This window comes from Solanum pennellii, chromosome 2, assembly GCF_001406875.1.
Source record: "Solanum pennellii chromosome 2, SPENNV200".
NCBI classification, from domain to species: Eukaryota; Viridiplantae; Streptophyta; class Magnoliopsida; order Solanales; family Solanaceae; genus Solanum; species Solanum pennellii.
This window is the reverse complement of record NC_028638.1, coordinates 49,739,275-49,762,179: the sequence shown is the minus strand read 5'-3', so window position 1 is coordinate 49,762,179 and position 22,905 is coordinate 49,739,275. Positions and strand designations below refer to the sequence as shown.

Sequence of the window (22,905 nt, the reverse complement as noted above, 5' to 3'; positions counted from 1 at the left end):
AGATTAGTGTTTGAAATGTGTTTGACTGAGTAAGAAACAATTTGGAATTCAAATTGGATATTTAGTGTAATTGAAAAGATGTATTGATTGTAGTTATGGAGAAAAATGTGTTAGATGATTGAGTGTAGTTACGGAAAAAAAAAAGGCGTGACATATGAATGGGTGAAACGTGTATAGATGAAAGAGAGTGTTATGTATCTACAAGATTACAGTTACAAAATAAAAAAAGGATTCAAGTTATTTTTTAAAAAGTAGGAAAAATTAGAGAATAAGAAACTTAAAGTTATGTATTTAAGTTATTTTTCCATTTGAAGTAAAGAGTCGGATAAAATGTAATAATCTCTTAACACTGTGAGAATCGTATAAAATCCACATTAAATAAAAGAGCAAACAAAACATATCTTTCTAGTTTTAGAATTTAATTACGTGGTGTACTTTACACTTATATTAATTCAAGCGTGATTTAAATATATATCTGAAATACACTAACTTTGTTACTTATCTCCTTACGAAGTAACGAATAATGAAATTTGAACTTGTCAAGATATGCTCGAAATAATGATCAAGTTTTAAAGTAGTTAAATATAGAACTTGTTGTCTCATGAATAGTAGATACGTGAAATAATGAAAAAATTATTTGACCCTCGATACCTTTTGTTATAGCACCACAACCATGTTATGAAAGTTAAAATTTTCATAATTGTGTCCCGGAGTGCGAACACGCCTGCCTACCGCTATAAACATTACACTAGGGAATTGGATTTTCAAATAGTGTCAAAATTCTAGCATAATAGACCGTAGATCCCAAGGGAAACTTTGTTTCCTTCGTAAAACAATATCAGATTCTGAACTCCAGCTCTATATGATGAGAGATTTCACTAGTAGCATGCTGGAAAATCACTTGTAAGAGCTTCGAACTCTAACAAATTATATCGAAATCATTCTGTACTCGAACAAATTCTATCGAAATCATTCTGTGTTTTTAAATCGAGTATTTTTTTACAGGTATGTTTTTTCACATTAAAAAATGGCACAACACTGAAGATCTCAGCAATGGTGGCTAAGGTAGCTTTAGTTGATTAGGTACTGCAGCTACACTTACTAACAAGTAATTCTGCTATTAACGTTGAGACTTGAGAATGTAAGTGTTCCCTTCAACAATGAAGACAATTTTGCTGGACACGAAGAACAGGCATAGAAAAATTACTATCTAGAGTGAATAGGCATCCACTGATATCGGTTCACAAGGAACCTGACCAAGACAAGACACTATTACTAGCTATTATTCACGCACAGAAACGGTACCAACTGAAGGTTGGCTACAAGAGTATTATGCAACTACATTGAGTAGCATCCATATTCTCGAACCAAAACCTGTGTTTTGCGCACATGGCTCATATAATCATACGAGGTCTTGTCCAGTCCTTCAAAGTAGCCCTGCCTTTCCTTCCTTTCGTCCTCCTTTACTTTCTCGTTCTAATAAGGGAGAGGATAAGGTGAGAGACTCGGTTCCTGAACAAACACACTGGACATGTATTGAAAAAAAAACATAAAAAGTGACAAAACGGAGAAGGTCCCTGAGAAAATAGCAGTTCATAGATGGAGATGAAGACCTGGATATTGATCCCCTAACCCTAAGGAGATCAAAACAGAGAAAAGAAGAACATATAAAAGACACACGTCTTATGGACATTAAAGAGAAGTGTGCACCTACAGACCGGGATGACCCAGGCCTATTTAAAGAATCATATGTTGATTCTACTAAATATGATTGCGGAAACCATCTTCCACAATCAGTTCAATTATATACTTTAACGAATGAGTGACTTGAAGTCCTGGCAGGATTGTCCATACAGACTGCGAAAGAGCAGTCCAGGCACTACCTCATTTCTGATATGGTTATCTGAACTTCTTGGTATTTTACAAGTGATTCCCTCGAGTTCTTGGTGGTCATGACTTTGAAAGACCTGAAACACGAATGCAAATAAACCTTAACAAATGACATTGACGGTTAAACCATGCAGTGTATATAGTTTAGAATAAGCAGTCATTAGAGAGAGACCACTAATGAAAATCCATCCAACAGACAATAAGTACCTCTGTTTGCCTCCCCATCTGACGTTCAAGGTCATGTTCCAAGTCTTACCACACAAATAACAGCGAGCCAATTCCTTGAATTCATCCTGCGACTGAATCAACATCAGAAAAACATAAATAAGCATGTGTAAATTTTCAAGGTAAAATCCACATCAAAGCAAGATATAATGAAAATTCATGATTTCCTTACCATGATACATCCAGTTAAACCATTCAACCTGCCATTTGGTCAGAGCCACTGCTCTGAGTGAATTGTGGTGGACGAGCTTGTACTGCAGTCTGTGGCTGACGAGGAGATGGCATAGTGATGCCTGAAGAAATGGGATCAAGCACCTTCACTACAAAAAGATAACATAACTATTTTACTTTGACACAACCACATAATAGACTAATAGAGATCATAATGATTAAAAAAACCACATTTGGGACAGAAAATCTTGTGCCATACATTTTGGAGGCGTCATCGTTCAAATTGAAACACTCTAGTTGTTCAGATCAATACACAAGTATGTTTGCTCCCTTAAACAAAGGCCAAATTCATCTCTCAACACACCTTGTTAGACCCTTCAACTAAGTGAATCGGTGCTAAAATGAACATTATTTTCGTTTTGTGTCGAAAAAAGACATATTTGCATATACAAACATCAAATGAAGAAACAGAGACCAAAGACACTTTCTAATTGCACACAGATACAGGAGATAACTCCTACAAAAGTGGTACCTGAGTGATAAGGTAGTTGCATCAAAGGAACATTGTCTGTCATAGCTCCACTAGCATTAGGTCTCTGATATTGCACCATATGAGGACCAGTCATCAAATGACCGCGATACGCATACGCAGGACTGCCCGGCTGCGCACCAAGTTGGCCAAACTGTAATGTGTTTGTGCCAACAGTACTTGGTATCCCATACATCTGAATGAAATGTAAAGGCAAAAGAGATGGCCATTAATGGAAATGAAGCATAAAATATTCACACCATGAATAGGGAATGGTGCAAAAAATCATGTCCACTAGCCTTACTCAAATTAAGCAATAAAAATCCTTGTAAGGAAGAAAAGAATGAAGAATAGAAAGTATGCTACTTAACATCCAACTATGCAAAGTAGACGTACCTGCGGGTAAACATAGTCTGGCCCATATGCAGGAAACCTAACAATATGTCATTCAATAATGAAAGAAAATTAGGTATAATCAATGAGAACAGTGACATATTTTAGATAGTACTAACATATTCATGAGCATTTCTTAAATATATCTGATACAACAAATTCTAATCAAATCCAAAGAACCACAGGAACATCAAGATACAAATGTATAGATGTAGGCAGATGTATCAACAAAGACATTGTCACATGAGAAACATGTCTTATTATTTATTTATTTTTAGGAAAAAATTTGTTTTATTGCATTCACAACTTCAATTTTTGTTTGGGGGAGCATGCTTGTTAAAGAGAAAAGATCCATCGCTCCCCTTCTTCAGTCATAAAATTAATTTGCAATACACGACAGTTGAGGTGATAAAGATGATGATGTGAGATTACAGTGCTATTTCACAAGTCTATAAAGTTACAGGGTAATTTTAAGATAAAGTAAGACGACAAATATATACCGTGCTAGATTTTAAAATATGTTCCTTCCACCCAAGAAAAAAGAACTGTATATATATCTTTGGCCTACTATTATCAGCACAGCAGGGTTTAATACTCTGCTTGAGAAGTCATTACTGACCTATATGGAGGATATGAGAATCCAGGCTGATAACTGTAAGGAACTGGTAGCTGGTAATAGGGGTTCCCCATATACATACCCCTTGAGGCCTGTGGATTCCCCAGATAAGGCATTGAAGATCTCAAACGTCCTACAAGAACAAAAAATTGAAGGGATGAGAAAGATAATTGGTAATTGTCAAATGTTGATGGTGCACCAAATATGCTAACTGTATCTTTATTTGGGTTATTATTAGCATTACCGTTGTTATATATCTTTATTGAGGTTATTATTAGCACTACATTGTTACATTATAACCTATCTGCAAGCCGGTAGACCAGCTCAGCAATACCAAAAGAAAAAGACATATCTTGAAACAAGGTTTATACAAGCTATCAAAAATTAATGTTATTGCTGGCTCTCCTATAACTCTCTGTAAAATCAGATTTAACTTCAGTCTTCCCTAGCTATGCGCCTTCCCTTATACCTCTGTTTAGTAATGTGGGAGAAGAGAAATAAAGATATCACAAAGATCAACTGACAGACTTTTCCCAGCTATCCCCCACATGAATGCCTAAGCTTAAGGTGCAAAAAAGGGAGGAAAAGAAAAGGAGAAACAACAACTAGTTAGCAAAATAATACATTATTAAAGAGAATATAATACATTACCATAAGGTAAAAGTCCTTGAGGTCTCCCAAGTGAAGCCAGGTTGCAATTAGCCCTTCTACCATCAATGATTGGATTAGGATTGGTGCAAGCCCTCCATGCAGCTTCCGGATCATGGAACGTAACCTAATTTCCACAGTAAACTAATCAGCACAAAATCAAATCATGACAAATTATGATCAGAAAAATTGGATTTTGAACATCATCAAGCATGTACACTGTCACCATAAAAAAGGCAAATACTCCAGTTGGTGGACACAGAATTGAGAATGTATTTTTTTAATGACTTGTTCAGGCCAACTTTCGCACACCTCGACCAATTCCACTCGGTAACTCTGTCCACTCAGACTAACCAATTCCACTCGGTAACTCTGTCCACCCAAATTGATGGAGAACGTATTTTGGAACTGTAAATTTCTCTTAACACAAATATTATTCTTAATTAATGCTAATCAATATAGTATCACTAAATTACTACCCAATTTACACACAAAAGGGGAGGCCCTGGAGTGCCATGCTATGCATGACTTCTTCCATGTAGCTATTATTGCCAGATAACATGCACATAATAAAATTCAACACGACCAGCTCATCAACCACCACAGTACACACCCCCAAAAAATTGCACAAGAAAACACCCGCACTAAACTGTCAAAGTTACAGTCTTTCAGTCATCAAAACAACGCAAAGAACAAATCTTTCAACAATAGTACTGATCTGAGCAAAAAACTAAACTGATCATCATAATTAAAGAAGAAGAAGAAGAAAAACTCACAAAGCCATAGCCTTTAGAGCGTCCAGTATGTTTATCAGTAATAACAACCGCCTCAATAATATCCCCAAACTGTTCAAAATAACTGCGGAGTGATTCACTCTTCGTCTCCCAAGCCAACCCACCAACAAAAACCTTCGTATACGTCGTATCCCCAACCCCATATGGGCCCCGACCCGTAAACGGCGAACCTGACCCCCCACCACTACTACTCCCACCTGGACTCATCTGATACGCCATGAGCAACAAAACAAAACAAGATTTCACCCAAATCACCCAATTAAAGAAAAAGATGAAATCTTTATATGGGATCAAGAAAAAAAAAACAGAATCTTGAATTGTAAGTTAACGGAGAGGTGGAGTGAGGTGGCAGTACAGGGTAAAAACTAAAGGAAAAACCCTCTGAATTTGCAAACAAAGGAAGAAGAGAGAAGAAAACGTGTGGGGCCAAAAGGGGAAGAAGAGTACGCGTTTTTGTAAAAGACAGATGGTGGATGATGATGAAGGAAGAGAGGAAGGGTATTTTAGGTATTTAAAAAGGTGTCTGCGGAATCTTCCCGACAATTTAATCCTATTTTATATATTTGGAGAATACGTTAAATTCGTTCCTATCCTTTCATGTAATGTAATAATGCTAATCTTTTTTTTATTTTCATTTTCATTTTTTTTCCTATTGTAGAGAAAAATAATTCTCACACGCAAACTATATTTGGGAAACTACTAGTACTACATTTTTGTTTCCAATGATTATTTCATTTTCATTGGTCCAACCACTATTTAGAAAATACAACAACATTAATTACCTTGTTTATTTTTGTTTATTCAAGAAGTTATAATTTTTTTCCTTTTTATTATATCTTTAATTAATTTAAATTGAGTTAATATTTTTTAAAATATAGCGATTAAAACGTTTGATACTCTGTCAATTAATAAGGATAGAAGGACATATTTATTATTAGTTATTTTTATTTTAATAATTGTGTCAAATTAAAATTTGGCACGAAGAAAGTGTAAATTAATGTTTAGTTAATTAATTTATTTTATAATTTCTCATTAATTTATAATTAAATAAAAGTATAGAATTATTGTTATTTAACTACAAAAGACTATCCGTCACTATTTTTTTTAATTTTTAGCAATGTACGTCTAAATAACTATGTCATCAATGGCAAACAAATTGGATTAGTTATGAAAATCAATCATAAGCAAGTTGGACATTTAATTAGTCTGATTTTTATCTCACAATAATGAAATAAAAATTTAATGGACCAAATGATATAAGAATGGGTCCCTTTTTTGGTGAAACATTGTAAGTCGCACAAATAGAACAAATTTTATAAGAACTACAAATTACTAGATTAAAATAATTTTTAACGATAATTAATTAGTGATAATAGCATAATTGTTATTAAAGATATATTTTTACTGCAGTTAACAATCTTTATATATACATATATATATATATATAAAGTCTTTAGCGATAATAAATTTAATAGCACTTAATTAATGTCGATAAAACTTTAGTACTCTTTATTAATGTGTTTATTTTTTAGTATTATAGTGAATTATATATGTATGTTGAATTTAACTAATTAGCAACATATAACAGTGTCAATCTTATAAAAAAAATTGAAACTTATCGATCTTAAGCTTTAACAGGGAGTCTCATCGTCTTTTTATCATCTTTCATCTTTCGTATTTCTTCCTTTCAACCATTCAAAAACTTAATTTTAGAAGTAATATTTTTTATTTTTTTCAAATTTAAAAGTCTAGACATCAAAATTATTTGTATTTAAATAAAAATCTGCATTAGGTGTACTAATAGTATGTATAACAAAATATTACGTTTGTAACATCGCTAGAAATGATGTTAGTAATTTCCTTTTTCCGCTTGTAAATTGTAATTATCTCTTGTAGTCGATAGTATATATATTTATGATGCTTATATGACTTTGAACCTTGCTAAATGATTCAAATATATCACCCATTAGTAGTTAATTAAAATCTCACCTTACCAAATTAAATTAAATTGTCTTGTTGGCTAATGACAAAAAATTTCCCACGCTTGAATCTTATTATATACTATAAAAAGCATTATTAAATTTAGTTAACAAATCAAACATTAACCATATTTATATGGTGTAAGTGAAATAAAAATAATTTTAGCGATTATAAAAATACATATTAATAAAAAGTATTAATTTTTTATTGACAACCATTAATTGTTATAAGATCCACTGTTATAGGACATTTACCGAAAATAAAAATTACTATTAAAAATATTTAGTAATTAATGAATTATGATAATTAGTGAAATGATTATCGTTAATGGTTATTGGTCGAACTCATAAACAGATCCCTAAACTTGTTGAGGTTTTCCCCTCAGGTACCTCAACTACGCCATTTTCCTATTGAATCATTGAACCACCCATACTTGTTCCTTTTAAACACTGTTGGCTGATTTTGATTGACTTTTCTATTGTAAATGTCTTTAATTGTGTTCTTATTGTAATGATTTTGATTGAAGGAATGAAGACAAATTGTGTGTTAGTCTAATTTGTTTTATAATGTGTTCAAATGACTTGAAGTAAAACACAATTATTCTCGAACATTTTCATAATCAATTGAATTAATGAGTTCTGGAACATATGTGTGCTCTCTATCAATACTTTCACAAAATCTGGTTCCACATCAATCAACGGTATTTAAATAGAACAAATTATGGATGGTTCAATGATTCAATAGGAAAATAGCATAGTTGAGATACAAAAGGGGAAAATACAAACAAGTTTAGGGATCTGTTTATGTATTTGGCCAAGATTATTTCTATGGCGTAGTGTGATGGTGTATGTCATGATCATATAGCAAATAATGGGAAATGTTCAAACAAATTAGTTAGTATCTTTTTACCTTTTGTGGTTATTCCTCTTGATAATATACTTTTTGACCTTCTATTTTGATTTATTCGAATTTTTTGAGGAACTCAATTATAACATTGAATTTTTCCCAACCTAAAACTATAGTATATGGTCCCTCAAAATTTATTACTAAAGTAATTGAACATTTGAAGTATTACCAAAGAAATGATTGCACAAACATTATTGATTTAATTCATTATGGGTTGTTAATTAATATTAATGAAACTATTAGGTCAATGATGTCGTCATAGAAATTATATTAGTTTAATATGACAAATATGATATGATCGGCGTATCTTGTCTTATATTTGTCTTTTTTTACTCGCTAATCAATTGAAAGTTTCAGTAATTTTTTAAATTTTAAATACACTTTTCAAATAATGATTTTTTCAACTTAGAAAAATTGACTTGACGTAAATGTTAGATTGAGTCCTTTTTAATTGTTTAAAGATATATGTGAATCGTCTCAACGTAACCTTTTGACAATAATTATATATATATATATATATATATATATATAAAGAAAATTTATAATATATTATTTTTCAACGGCCAAAATTATATGATTAAATTGAAAGTTAACCATTGCACAATAAGTTTCGTAGACGAACAAGTGAACATGAAACTAATTTGAAGACCTTTGTTTTCCTAATTAAAATGAAAGTAGGTGCGAATAAGTTCAAATAAATAACACAAACTTTTTTTTTCTCTTTTTATGTTTGAAATCTTAAGATCAATCAATAATCGCGTCAATTTAATTTTTCAACGGTAAAAAGAATAATAAAAATTATTTTTTAAAAGTCCCTCACAAAGGTTCCCTAAAACAAATTGATGCACATCAAATTTAATCATGAATAAACATAAGTATATTTTAAATTTTGATGAATTTTGAACGGTTTTAAAAGTACACTTAAATTTTATGAAAAGAAAGAATAGTAAAAATATTGTAGTTTAGAAATGGATGGAAACCATTTTCTGTTTATAAGTAATAAAGAATAGTATGAACAGGTAATTGTTATGCCTTATAAAATAAGTCATAATCCTTTAATACGAAAATGTATATATTATTAATTTAATATAAATAAATATTGAAAATTTATTAAATTGAATATTTTTCAGATGAAGATATTATAATTATTTAATATTTAAATTCAATAGCATAACATCTATACATAACTCCAGTACAATGTAACAATTGCTTATAGAGGCGAAGCCAAAATTAGGAATTTAGATGTTCTAAATTAAATTTATTTGGTAATTCAAATGTCTGATAAACATATATTTATTTAATTTTTTAATAAAAAGGAAAAATGTACAAGTACCCTCTCAATCTATGCTCGAAATTCCAAAGACACACTTATACTATACTAAGATCTTATTACCCCTTGAATTTATTTTATAAGTAACTTTCTACACATTTTCGGCCTACATGACACTAACTTTAAAAAAACATTAATCAGCATTAGACTCACAAGATAGTGCCACGTAGACCGAAAATGATAGAAAATTATTAATAAAATAAGTTCAGGGATAATAGGATCTTAATATAATTTAAATGTATCTAAAAAATTTCGAGCATAGATTGAAGAAATACTTATACGTTATCTCTATTAAAATATAAAATTTATAAAAAACTAATAAACTTATTTGAACTCATGAATTTCATTAAACCCTGTCCCTGACCGTCTAACTATATTTATATGTATCACTACAAAATATTGATATTTGGTATTTTCTCGACATGTGGGTTTCATAATTTGCAGAATACAAAGAGACAAACAAGATTGTTGTTGTTGCATGGAAAGAACAAGAGCAGGTGTTGTTGTTGTTACCTTAACATTAACACGCAAAAAATGTATAGTAATTACAATTTTGATGGATAAGAATAGATAGGAGGAAGTTGCCGATTTGGTAGAAAAGGACGGTCCTTTACCGCAACTCCCCTACAAATCAAAACTCTCGAAATTTCCCTCAATTTATGCAACGTTCCCCTTCTACTTTTTTGTAATACTTTTTTTTTTCTCACCCGTATTTAGAATTTATATTAAAGTTTAAAAATTTATTCAAAGAGAAATAACTAATTTCCAACTTCACGTGAATTTATACTTCTCTTAAGATTATTTATAATAATATTATATTTTTAAAAAGTTGTTAAAATATAAATACATGAATTCACATTTAGAGTATCATATAATGCGATGATGACTCTCTAGGTGATGTTATAAAATATTTATCTTCTTACATTTGGCAATATATATATATATATATATATATATATATATGAATTAATTTCGGATCTAAATTATTAAGATTTTAACGTTTTTAATAATAAAAAACCAAATGTCGAACAAATTAAATTTATATTTAAGATCATCTTTTTTGTAATAATGTATCCATCATTTCGAAATACTTGGTACATCAAGATTTTCGACTAAATCATGATCGCAAATTGCAGTGTCCATTTGAGAGTGATATTTCTAATAAAAAATTTTCCATACCAAAGACTCAAACCCAAAATTAAGATTAAGAGTGAAATATTTCAATGCAGCACAATCCATGTTGATGGATTTGTTTTCTTTCTTTCACAATTACTATCAAAGACACATTAAAAATAAATAAAAAATTATCTTCCTCTTTTGCTCTCAATTTCAACTTCAGTTCCTCAACCCCATCGCTTTCTAGCAATTCTTAGCTCCTAAGCGATACAGCTTTTTAAATTTGAATAGAAATTAATTGTCATCAATAAAACGAAAATTTAGATAGTTAATTAATTAAGCTACAAGATTTTCAAATAAAAGTATTGCATATTTTTTTGTCATGAGGAAACGTTATAATGAAAATGGAATCGACTTGAGATGCATTTTTCTTTGAAATACAACATATATATTTTGAAGATAGGTCAAAGAATAACACATATAAATACAATATTGTTTGTTTTTTTTTTTTTCAAATAGAAAAGGAAATAGAAAAGGAAAAATGACAAAAATCCCTCCCTTAAGTTTACTTATTTTCTTTATCTTCTATTAGTTTTAAAAATACCTAAAATTTCTTATTTTTAAGTCAAATGAGGCAGATAAAAAAATGTGATAAAAAATGAGGCGGATATAAAAATGTGACAAAAAATAGGTGAATACAAAAATATGATAAAAAATGAGACAGATACAAAAATGTAAAAATGAGGCGAATACAAAAATGTGACAAAAAATGAGGCGTATACAAAAATGTGATAAAAAATGAGGCAGATACAAAAATGTGAAAACGAGGCGGATACAAAAATGTGACAAAAAATAAGACGGATACAAAAATATGACAAAAAATATATAATGTATCCACCACCTTTCTATTATATTAGTCCTATTATGTATCCGTATAATTGTATATTTTTTGAGAGATTTTGATCATTAGAAACTTTTAATCCTAAAATTTATGTAATTGTCCAATAAAAAAAGAAGAAGAAGTTTGGATCTGGAATCTGGGCCTCAGCCCAAATTTGGATTATGCTGCCATGGCCCATGAAGTTCCTCTGCTTTAGCCCAAAGCCAGTACTCTGACTAGAGATGGCATGGGCGGGTTGAAAATACATAAAAATGTTATGCAAGGTCGATTAAAATTTGGACAAATGACAGAAATTACATACTTTTAAGGTAAAATTATTATTTGTCCCTTATAAGTTTATAATTACAGAAATTTCTCAAACTGATACAATAATATAAGCGATGATACATTAATTTGATGTGCGAGATACATTAATTGTTAAGTAAGATACATTACAATTTATGCATGATACACTAATCTGATGTACATTTTATACACGATACACTAATCTGATGCGCGAGATTAGTTCCTAAAATGACTTGTAATAAGTTCTGGTCTGGCCTATAAGCTTTCAGAGGGGGAACTACATTGCTTACCCGGCCCAATGTTTCAAATAAATGTTAAAGAAAAAGGAACCGCCCAACTTAACTAAACTTACTCTACGTCTCTACCTCAGCTATCTAATATCATCATAAATAGCAAAAAGATTAAATTAATACTCCGTCCCTTTGACTACTAATTTGCATAATTATGCTTCATAATTATAATTTCGTTTGTTATTGATATTTTTATTTGTATAATCGGCTTGTTAATATACAAACATTGTATATATAAATTTTATATTCATACATTTGGCCATTTTTCAAAACTTTTACAAATTAAATGTATTAACAGAATAATTATATACAATTAAGGGTAAGAATTTACAGATTTTGGATCTATATAAGAGATTATAGTCTAGAGATGAATTATACAAAATCTAGACGTAGGTCACCTAATTATGATGGTAAGTTATTAGCAATAAATAATTAATAATTTAATTAACTTATAATGATATTAACCAATTAACTAATATATATTTACCCATTCACCTAATTTTTCAACCAATTAGACTTGAAAATTAGGGTAAAGTTACAACTGTATTTTGCACCGTTGTAGCCTATTTTATTTTTATAAGAAAAATGGATCGATGTAATCCACCCTATTAATGGTAGAGTCAGCCACCACTTTAATTTTTTTTTTCTTCTTAAGCCAGAATCATCGTAGACACCTCTTTTATTTCTTTGTCATCCTATTTTTTAAGTTAATATAATAGTATAGGGGAAATGGTATATATAATGACTAATTATTAATTAAAATTAAATGTTATAATGATATTTTGATTTAATTGTGTCATAAAGCAAACTGTTTGCTAGTTCCCTAGCTCTTTTCCCTTAAAATTCTCGCTCGCCACTCTCCCTCTCCCTCTCTTGCTCGCTCTTCCCTCTGTCGCTCGCCTCTCTCACTTTATACAATCAGTATAAATTGTGTTTCTATTTGTATAAAACGGGAGAAAATGTATAGACATATGCAAATACATATATCTTCGTTTTATACACTCATAATTATACAATACAAATATACCCTTGCCCAGTTCTCTTTTCCTTTCTCTCTTTTTTCGCTTTATACAAACACAAATTATACAAAATACAATGTATATTTTATGTTTGTATAAAGCGAGAGAGAGAGAGAGAGAGAACGATATTTGATATACAAAGGATTTATTTCGATTCAATTGTATGCAAATTCAAATTTTATACATATATACAAAACACATAAAATTGAATTGAGAGGTTGTCAACGATTTATACAAATGAGAGGCTGCGAACAATTTATACAACGGGTCTGCCAACAAAATTATACAGATCTGAAGAGAAGCCAACGAATTATACAATTTTTTCTTTTGTATATATGTATAGCGAAATAGCGTAGCTTCTTTTGTATAGATGTATAGCGAAATACTCATATCATGTTTGCTATGGAATGCAATTATGCGAACTATAACTGTAGCATACAAATATGAATTTTGTGTTTGTTATATGTGAAAGTTGCTTTATAATATAATATGACATATAGTAGTGTTGTAGTGTGTATATACCGTAATGCACTATTATACCATAAATATACACCCTTTTACATTATATATCAATTGTGTATATAGTGTAGTAGTGTATGGTGTATGGTTCGAGTTCGAGTCCTGAGTATGGAGAAAATCATGTTGGGAGCGCTGCTCTCGAACGGACCTTGCAGAGCGCGATCTAAATTTAGTCAGAGTTCCAATGTAAACTCCGAACACCGGGTGGGTGAGAAACCAAACAAAAAAGTGTATGGTGTATGGTGTGTGAATGATGTGTATATTCTGTATAATTATTTTGTAAACTATTTATTCACCAATATTACACACAAAACAAGGTGACTCAGGTCGTTCGCTTCATCATTTTTTCACTTGTAGATCTATAACAATTTAGAAAAGAAAAAATCAAAGCTTTGGGATCCCAACATAGTGACCTTCAAATTTCTGAATTTACCTTGAACAATCGTCAATAAATCTAACTTAATCGATATTCAATCAAAAAGAAAAAAAATTATAGAAAAAAAAATAAAAAATCGAATAACTCTTACATAACAATACCACGTAAATATAATAAACAAATAAATAAAATTTGTGTTCATCCCTCCTAACCGATAACTATTAAGTTATCTTACTAATTTTGTATGCGTCTCTATAAACTTTTTCTTCTTAATTATCCCAATATAATACCTTAAGGGGGGGGGGGGATTAGGTAATTAGAAAGTCATAAGTCTTTTAATCCCTGTTTGAGAAATATTTGATGAGTTAGATCACCAAAAAGATATGATGGGCATGTTTAACTAATTATAATTAGGTTAAATCCAGTGTAGATTAGATCACGTAATGAATATTTTGCTTAATTATCCCAAAATATTACTTGATTAGAAAATCAGCCGGCCGTAAGTCTATTAATCCCTAATCGAGAAGTCTGATGATATTATATATATTTATAATTATATACCATTTGTTCCTAGAACTTTCGTAGTCATAATCAAATAATTAATAACAAACACTAATGGTGGATTAATTATAACATTTTATTTAAGCTAATTATAAGGTCCTGTTTTTGGCCGTGGCCATACTATATATTCGCAATAATACCACTAACCCCCTTGCCCGTACTAAATATTTGGAAAATTTAGTATTAATTATTAGTTCAATCTCCATTACACATAAGACTAATTAAAATTTAGTGCATTTTTACCACCACCATTCATTCATAAGTCCTAATTGCAGAAATTAATCTAATATAATTAGGAATTAATGCAAACAAGACTAGTGTAGTACTTTATTATTATTAAATAAGTACATGACATGAACTTTACTCAACTTTCCACCTTTTTTTGAGTACTTTATCTCTTTTACTTTTACTACTAAAGAAGATATGATATGTTATCATTAATGTTTCAATTTGATTAGAAAATAACTTGGGGGGTATTTAGCATTTAGTGGTGAACCACAAATTATCAACGAATATGTCCTTTTAATGGCTAAGTTAGTTCTTTGAGACTATTAAGGAGACTACTTAAACGATACTTAAAACAGGTGATGAACGATAAAATAATAAATGTTAGCGTGAAGTGATTGGATTCAATCCTTTTACGAGAAAAAATTTGTATACTAATTTCTTGCCTTAGTTTCTATCCCTCACTCAATAAATCTTATTTATAAGAATGAATTTCTATTTATTCAAAATAATGTGAAAAATATTTTAAATTAATCGTACTTTTAAATCCATTCAATTCAAACAACATGTGGTTTACATGTTTTTATAGTTTCTTCCACTACGCTTGCCATTAAGTGGATTATTTTTTTTAACTTAATGCTTCACACGACCAATATAAATTTTATCCGAATTTATTTAGTGATTCAAAATTTGTGGACCCAAATGAACTGTTGGGTGGATACTCAATGTTGACTTACAAATATGTGTTGCGCACTTGTAGAACAAATTAGATTTATATTTTTTTAAAAAAAATAAGTTAGATTGACTGTTTTTTTAATTTGATATTGTACCAAACATATTTGGAATTTTAAATTACATATCGTATATATCTTGGTAAACTTCAACTGCTTTGACCAAGAAAAAAAAAGTTATTACCTGTCAATCGAATGGATTAATGGCTAGTAATTCGATTGTCGACTTGTAGCTTCGACGTGTGCATTTATTCTTTTAATTTTAGATCTATAAAAAAAGAAATTAGTCGTTAATTATTGAAGCGTCATGTTTAAATTATAAATATTTTGATTCATAGTATCCAACTTCTTTACGAGTATTATCATAGGCAGGATATTGACAGTATCCAACAGATAACTAACAAACATGAAAATATAAAAATATTATATTGTTTGGCACTTGGTCTAGCAGACGCAGCCGTTGTACAATTAATACTTATGAGTTAGTGAGATGAAAATTTAAAAATTTAAGTACATGGTGGCAGCCTAATCTAGTTCAACGAAGATTCAAGATAAATGTACATAAATTAATAAATTTGTGAAACTGAATTTCCTATTTTCAAATATGTACCAACCCCTAAGCACATGCAAAAAAAATAAAATAAAAATATACACAATAGATTAGGAGTTGTTATTACGTGTTTGATTAGTATTTAATCAATAATCAGCTAGCAAAAATAATAATGAAGTAACTTGCTAGCTATAATATATTAAAATTTACGGATAGTATTAAAAAAAATAAAATCGTTGATATATAAATATAATATAATTATTTATTTAATTTTTGGTTGGCTTATCGTATACCATGTTCTATATAAAACCATGAGCTTATAAAGCCTTCAACTTAAAATGATTCGACAAAAGTTCAAGACGGAGTGTTGATTAAAAATGTGCCTATATATACCATATATTTTTTCAGTAATAGGTTTATTTTGAATCCAAATAATATAGAAGAGTTAAAACATTATGAGAACCTGTTTTTGACTATTAAGAGTTTGCTCAATAATTTGCTGAAGAATTACATAATTTCAGTTATTTTTTTAATGCATTTTCATTTAATGAATTTTTTTAAACAGAAAATTAATGAAAGCCCATCATTTTTAGTATCATATTTATAACCATGCATGAAAATAACAAGTCACAACACGTGTGTTATTGATAGTATTAGTAAACGTTTGGCTGTATGACTTCCTAATTTCAAGTCTTGATTTCACAATTTTAGTGACATATTTATAAACATGCATGAAAATAACTAGTCATAACACGTGTTTTATTCGATAGAATTAGCAAGTGTTTGGCTATATAATTTTTTGAGTTTTGATTTAAAATTAATGTTTCGTATATGATGATATCTGTATAAATTTTCAATTTTAAATTTTATCTCCTAAATTTAATTTTTTTAAAAAAGAGATTCATAATTTATAATTTTTTAAAGAAAATTACGCTTGAACTCGATATGCATGCATGGGATTATATTACTCTTTATTGGTTGAGAAAAAACCAATGTTTCGAATGTGTTCTTATTATAAATTATAATTATTGAAGCCTTGAAGGGCATTTTGGGACCATAAAAAGTGATTACTTGGAGAAAAATGTGTCGAGAGAAACTAGAGTGTGGTGTAGTTTTTTTTTTTAATGAATATATTAATATTGTCGAAGAGTATTAAGTGTATATTTTCAAAATATACATATATATATATATATATACATAATTCTAACATTTGGATTAAATTAAGAAAATAAAAAGCTTTTGGAAAAAATAATATGAATTTGTAGCTTTTATGAATATGTATATTCTTATTTATGTTTTTTTTTTTATATATATAGGGAAATGGATAAATGTTCGTCAAATTTTAAAGCGCAAAACTGCAGTTGAAAATATATAAATAACAAAAACATTTGAACAAGGAGCAGGAGTGATTAAATTAGTGGAAAAATTATTCAATGCCATGGTGAGTTTGATTTTCAAATTGTTACATTTTCTTTTTAAATTTCTTTAAAATAGAGGAAATATTGAGTCCTCAACTTATTTATTCATGACTTTTATATCTAATAAAATAAATGGTGACGTTGAGTCCTCGATTTACTCGATTTTAGGTCTTAATTGACTATTCAACGTCGATTTTAATCCTAGTTTTGTGATTTATTTTTAGCAGTGGACAACTGGGCATGTATTAAAATAACTAGTCTTACTAATACATGTGTTACTGATTGAATAAATTGGTTAAAAATTATTATTAACGCTGTGAATTGATACGAGATCTGCATGGGATATTATATGTATGTGGATAGATATATATATTTATATACAATTTTGTTAAACGCATTTCAAGGGCATATTTGGTAAGCCGTGACAAGCATTAAATAACTACGATTCAATTTAACTTGAGTTAATTGTACGTTTGGATGAGCTAATTCGTTAAAATTGTAATGATTTTTGATTTGATATTATTGTTTTTACTTAAAATAAAGTACTTACAAGATTATACTAATCTTCTACTCGAGAAAATTCTACTAAAATTACTTTTGTATTTTTCTTCCTTTATTCAAATATCTTTTTTTCTCACTAATTAAATTTCTTGACATATATTGTCATATGAATCTATATCTTTTAGGAAAAAACCTAAATTAATTTTTGATACACTAAAATTAAAATTTAAGTTGGCCAAAAGAATTGTAAATGACCTACTCATAAATCTAACCTAATATAAAATTGATCAAAATTTCAAAATACCACTAAAAGATAACTGCACATGTGTGTATATAACTTTCTAAATAAATAAAGATACGTCATAAAATTAATTTACAAATTAAATCGAACACTACTATTATAAAGAAAATAAATAGTGATAGTAATAATTTAACTTTCCCTCCGAGGAAATCAAGGCAACTCATTTGTCTTTTCTGTTGTTCCTGTGGGAAATTTTCAATTAATATCCAAACTTCAAAGCATATTATATACATGCCAAATAAATAATATATTTGGTCAAAGATTTTAAAATTAATTCATTGACTCGTTTAATCCGTCGCTTATCGAATACCTCAAATTAAGTATAACAAAAAATAAATTTATAATTTATTTTATAATTATTATACTGTATACTTTACACCAACTAAATTTTAAATTTATATAAATTCATTTATTTTATCAATGAGAAAAATATAATCCAATACCCCTAGGTAATCAAGATCGTAGATTTTAGCCTAACTTTTTAATTCTTATTCGTATTTTTTACTCTCTTCGTTTCATATTAGTTGATCACTTATATTTTTACATGATATTTAAGAAATTATCAATAAGAAGATAATTTATTAATTCATTCTTAAAAAAACTTCTTGAAAAATTTACAAATAAATGTAAACACTTTAAAAAAGAATTAATTGTAAGGGTAATGCAGGAAAAAATAATTAATGTTTTTTTACTTAATAAGATAGATAATTATTTTTAGTATAATGACCAACTAATATGAAACGAAAAAAGTATAATTTAAAATTTTAACCTAATTAAACCCTATCATTTTTTTAAGCATATCTTCACCATCATGATTCTGCCTCTTTTAATTATATTATAGAATTAGTATAGAGTTATAATAGATCGCAAGAATAATTCAAATATTAAATTTATTATTTTCAAAAATAAATTTAAGATGTATTTAATGTCCTTTCTTTTTCTTTTTCCAATAGCTCACGTATTTGTCCATGAACGTTATTGTCGACGTTTGGAACAATAATTTTATTAGATACTATTGAAATGGACGTTAAGATCCCCTTAAATAAATTGTCTTAGATATTTTTAAAATGAAAAATAGGATAAATATATCTTTCAATTATTTTAAATGGTATGTAAATATTCTTTTATCATTTTAAAATTATAACATATATATACACCATTTATACTAAAGAACATATATGTGTCATAATTTTATATATCGTCTCGACATTATTAAATAGATCGACATATAAAATTGTGTCACGTGTCCTTATTTAGTCTTCCGTTAAAAATGGACATATATACTCTAATTTTTGAATGACGGAAATACCAATATCCAAAGAGTATAACGGATGACAACTACATACCTTTTGCGATACTTTAAGAGTATATTTATCATTATTCCCTTTTTAAAAGATATTTTTTATTTTTTAGTTATACCCATAGTCGAGGTAATGACCTCTATCATCCTATCTTTTCATCATCAACAGAAATAATATACTCATTAGCCTAATTAATTTAACGATTTAAAAAAAATAACATATACTTACTCATATCTTATTGTTTGTAGGTTATTGATGACTTAACTTTACAAAACGAAGAGTAGACATATCTATAGAGAAAGCAAGCAAATAACTAACGCACAAACAAAATTTAACAAGCACCTAACTTCTTTTAATGAACATGTATTTATTGTTTTTAATCCTATGATCTTTTTAATATAGATATTTTTTCGTATTTCTTTCATCCTATGATCTTTTTATCATTATTATATATGGTAATATTGACTCGCTTAATTAGTTTAGCCATCTAAAAAATAACAATAGATATAGACTCATATTTTATTTTTCGTTGTAGATTATTGATGATCTAACTTCACGAGAGCAAGTAAATAACTAATGATCTAACAAAGCTTGACAAACGCCTAACTTCATTTAACGAATATCAACCTTAGACACTATTGCGCTAGTATGAATTTATTGTTTTCAATAACTATTTCGGTCCCAAATTGTGCTTGTTCTTTTCTTGCCCAATTCTCGTAAATAACTAAAATCATCTTTCTTAGGCCAAAAAAAAAAGTGTCCTAATTCTATCATCATGCTAATACTTACTCAATGCCAAACTTGAAACTACTAGCAATTGTCTCATTACTTGCGTAAATTCAACTCTCCAAAAATATCTTCATTAAGATATTTATGTCATCAGTCCACTTGTGCACAATGCTTTTTCCGAAAGTCGTTTGAATTGAATACAAGCTAATTATGATGGAATTAGTTACATCGAGATAATTATGACGGAATTAAGTATGTTGAAATCATTTTTTGTAGGTTGCTTGATCTATCATAATCAAATGATATGCATAATATAATTTCTAAAAGGGAAAATGGTCAAATATGCCTTTAAACTATTTGAAAAAGTCTAGACATACCCTCCGTCTAAAGTTTGGTTCACTCATACTCTAGCCGTCCAAATTTTTGCTCAAATATGCCCTTATAGGTGTTAGTTTATATGCTAGACATATCCAGGTCATTTTTTATTTCTTTCAATGTCACATGGAATTGTCATGTCATTTATAAGAAAATGGAAAGAGATCAATTATGTCATGACAATTCGATGTGACATTTAAAGAAATAAAATGAGTAATTTTTACTTTTTTGACAAATCCCGAAAATGCATAATTTATTAATAAAAAATAGAAAAAATATGAAACAAATATAAAATTTACGCCAAAAGTTCACAAATAAATATATAATTCATAATGACATGACAATTTTATGTGATATTTAGAGAAACAAAAAATGAGTTAGGGGCATATATGGGCCAAAATTTGGACGACGAGGATATGTGTGAGCCAAACATTAAACATAGGGTATATCTAGACCTTTTCGAATAGTTTAGGGACATATTTGATTCTTTTCCCTTTCTAAAAATAAATTGTATGTTTATAAAAGAGGGTTAAAATGTAAACTTTTGTTATTTAACATTTTATCCCGAGATAAGTTATCTTGGAATTAGTATTCCACCCACAGATAGGTATAACTTATCCCAGTCATAATTATTAATTCTGCAAAAGTTATCCTACACTTTGTAACCAATCAAATAATTCATGGATACGTACTAAAAATTAATCTCAAAATTATTTTTCCTTATCCATTACACCAAACGATCCTTAAGAGCATGTACGGATGGATTTTTAGCTATGATTGTTGATTTATTTTTAATATTTTAATTGAATAATGATTGTTCATAAATATTTTTTTATTTTATCCAAAAACTACAAAACTGTTTAAAAATTATTTCAATTTAAAATCGCCTAAAATAAATCAATTCAAACAAGCTATATATCAGTGGTTGAATTACCAATTACCAATACTTTAATTGTGTCACCTGCAAAGTTAGCTTTAAGAAGAACAAAGAAGGACCACTTCAATCATGTTCAAAAATGAGCAAAAGCAAAAGCATAATAATAATAACAATAATAATAATAATAATAATTAAAAAAAAAAACTACAAAACAGTCCATAAAAATAAGGACTGTCACACATACATCACCATATAATAGTATAATTTACAGATGAATTTTGCTAACAAAAATTTAAATTATACTTACCCGGACGTAGTAGAAAAATCTATATGCCATTAACCTATTTTGATAAAATTAATTAGTTTGATACAAATGGAAGGAATCTTATAATAGGGAACGATGGTTTTTTATTTGGGACATGTGTTAAATCCCATGCTAATAAAACTAAATAAAAATTCTTTTTGATTAATAATATATATATGATATTCAATTTCGATTTTTGTTATAAAAAATAATTTCACTCTATCTTTGATTAAAAAACTACGCTTAACCCTTTGCCTATGAAACAACTCAGCTGCAGTGATTATTTTTTTTTTTTTTTTTTTTTTGTAGGAGCCGTTAGTCTAGGAAAATATTTATGAGCCACTATTTTTACGAAAAGGGTATAAATGGCCCCAATTTTTAATGGAGGGTAATAAGCTTATTTGGATTAGCTTTTGAACTAGAGGTGAAAGTAATACTTTGTTAATTTAAAAAAAAAAATCTATTTTATAAAGGTTAAAGGGTTAAAAATATTCTTAAACTATGTGAAAAGAATAAAAAATACATTTCTTTTATAGTTTAATTTAAAAATATCTTCACCGTTAATATTTTGGTTCAAAAATGCCCTTAAACAATGAGAAAGAACAAAAAATTCCCCGTTTGTAGTTTGATCCAAAAATATTTTTATCATCAATATTTTAGTCCAAAATGCCTTATTGTTATTTAATGGGTCGAAAAAGTTAATTTTCCAAATAAATATATTCTTATTTTCTTTTTGACACATTTTTTTCAATTAATGTTTTTTAAAAAAATTATAAATGTTTATCATACTTTAATTCCAAAAAAATGAAAGTATATTTTTATTTTATAATTAATATTTTTTATCGTTATATAAATATAAATTAATGATAGATATATAATGATCTTATATATATATGACATATTTTCTATCGAAATGGTATATGAAATTATTATAATTTAATTGATAAAATGAAATTAAGAAGAAAAAAATAGTTTGTATATTTTTACTTGTTAAAGTGATCTTAAAAGAAAGAAAACAAGAATAGTGTTTCTTAAAAATATTTT

At 28.5% G+C, this 22,905-nt stretch overlaps 1 protein-coding gene across 5 annotated transcripts; it reads right to left on the bottom strand.

Annotated features, from left to right (window-relative positions):
• Positions 1-1,017: 1,017 nt before the first annotated feature.
• On the bottom strand, positions 1,018-5,751 carry LOC107011590 (RNA-binding protein 24-like). 5 transcript variants are annotated; one of them, XM_027914743.1, is made up of 8 exons: positions 5,249-5,710; positions 4,476-4,599; positions 3,828-3,957; positions 3,212-3,248; positions 2,819-3,011; positions 2,288-2,408; positions 2,098-2,189; positions 1,018-1,967 (listed from the first exon to the last, which is right to left on the bottom strand). In XM_027914743.1, exons 1-6 carry the CDS (start codon positions 5,483-5,485, stop codon positions 2,311-2,313), a joined length of 819 nt encoding a protein of 272 aa, XP_027770544.1. In that variant the 5' UTR covers positions 5,486-5,710; the 3' UTR covers positions 1,018-1,967; positions 2,098-2,189; positions 2,288-2,310. The 5 variants fall into 5 exon arrangements, with proteins under 5 accessions (XP_027770544.1, XP_027770545.1, XP_015066637.1 ...); XM_027914744.1 differs by having other exon boundaries at positions 2,098-2,183; XM_015211151.1 differs by having other exon boundaries at positions 1,134-1,967; positions 2,098-2,183; positions 2,288-2,435; positions 5,249-5,751.
• Positions 5,752-22,905: the final 17,154 nt, after the last annotated feature.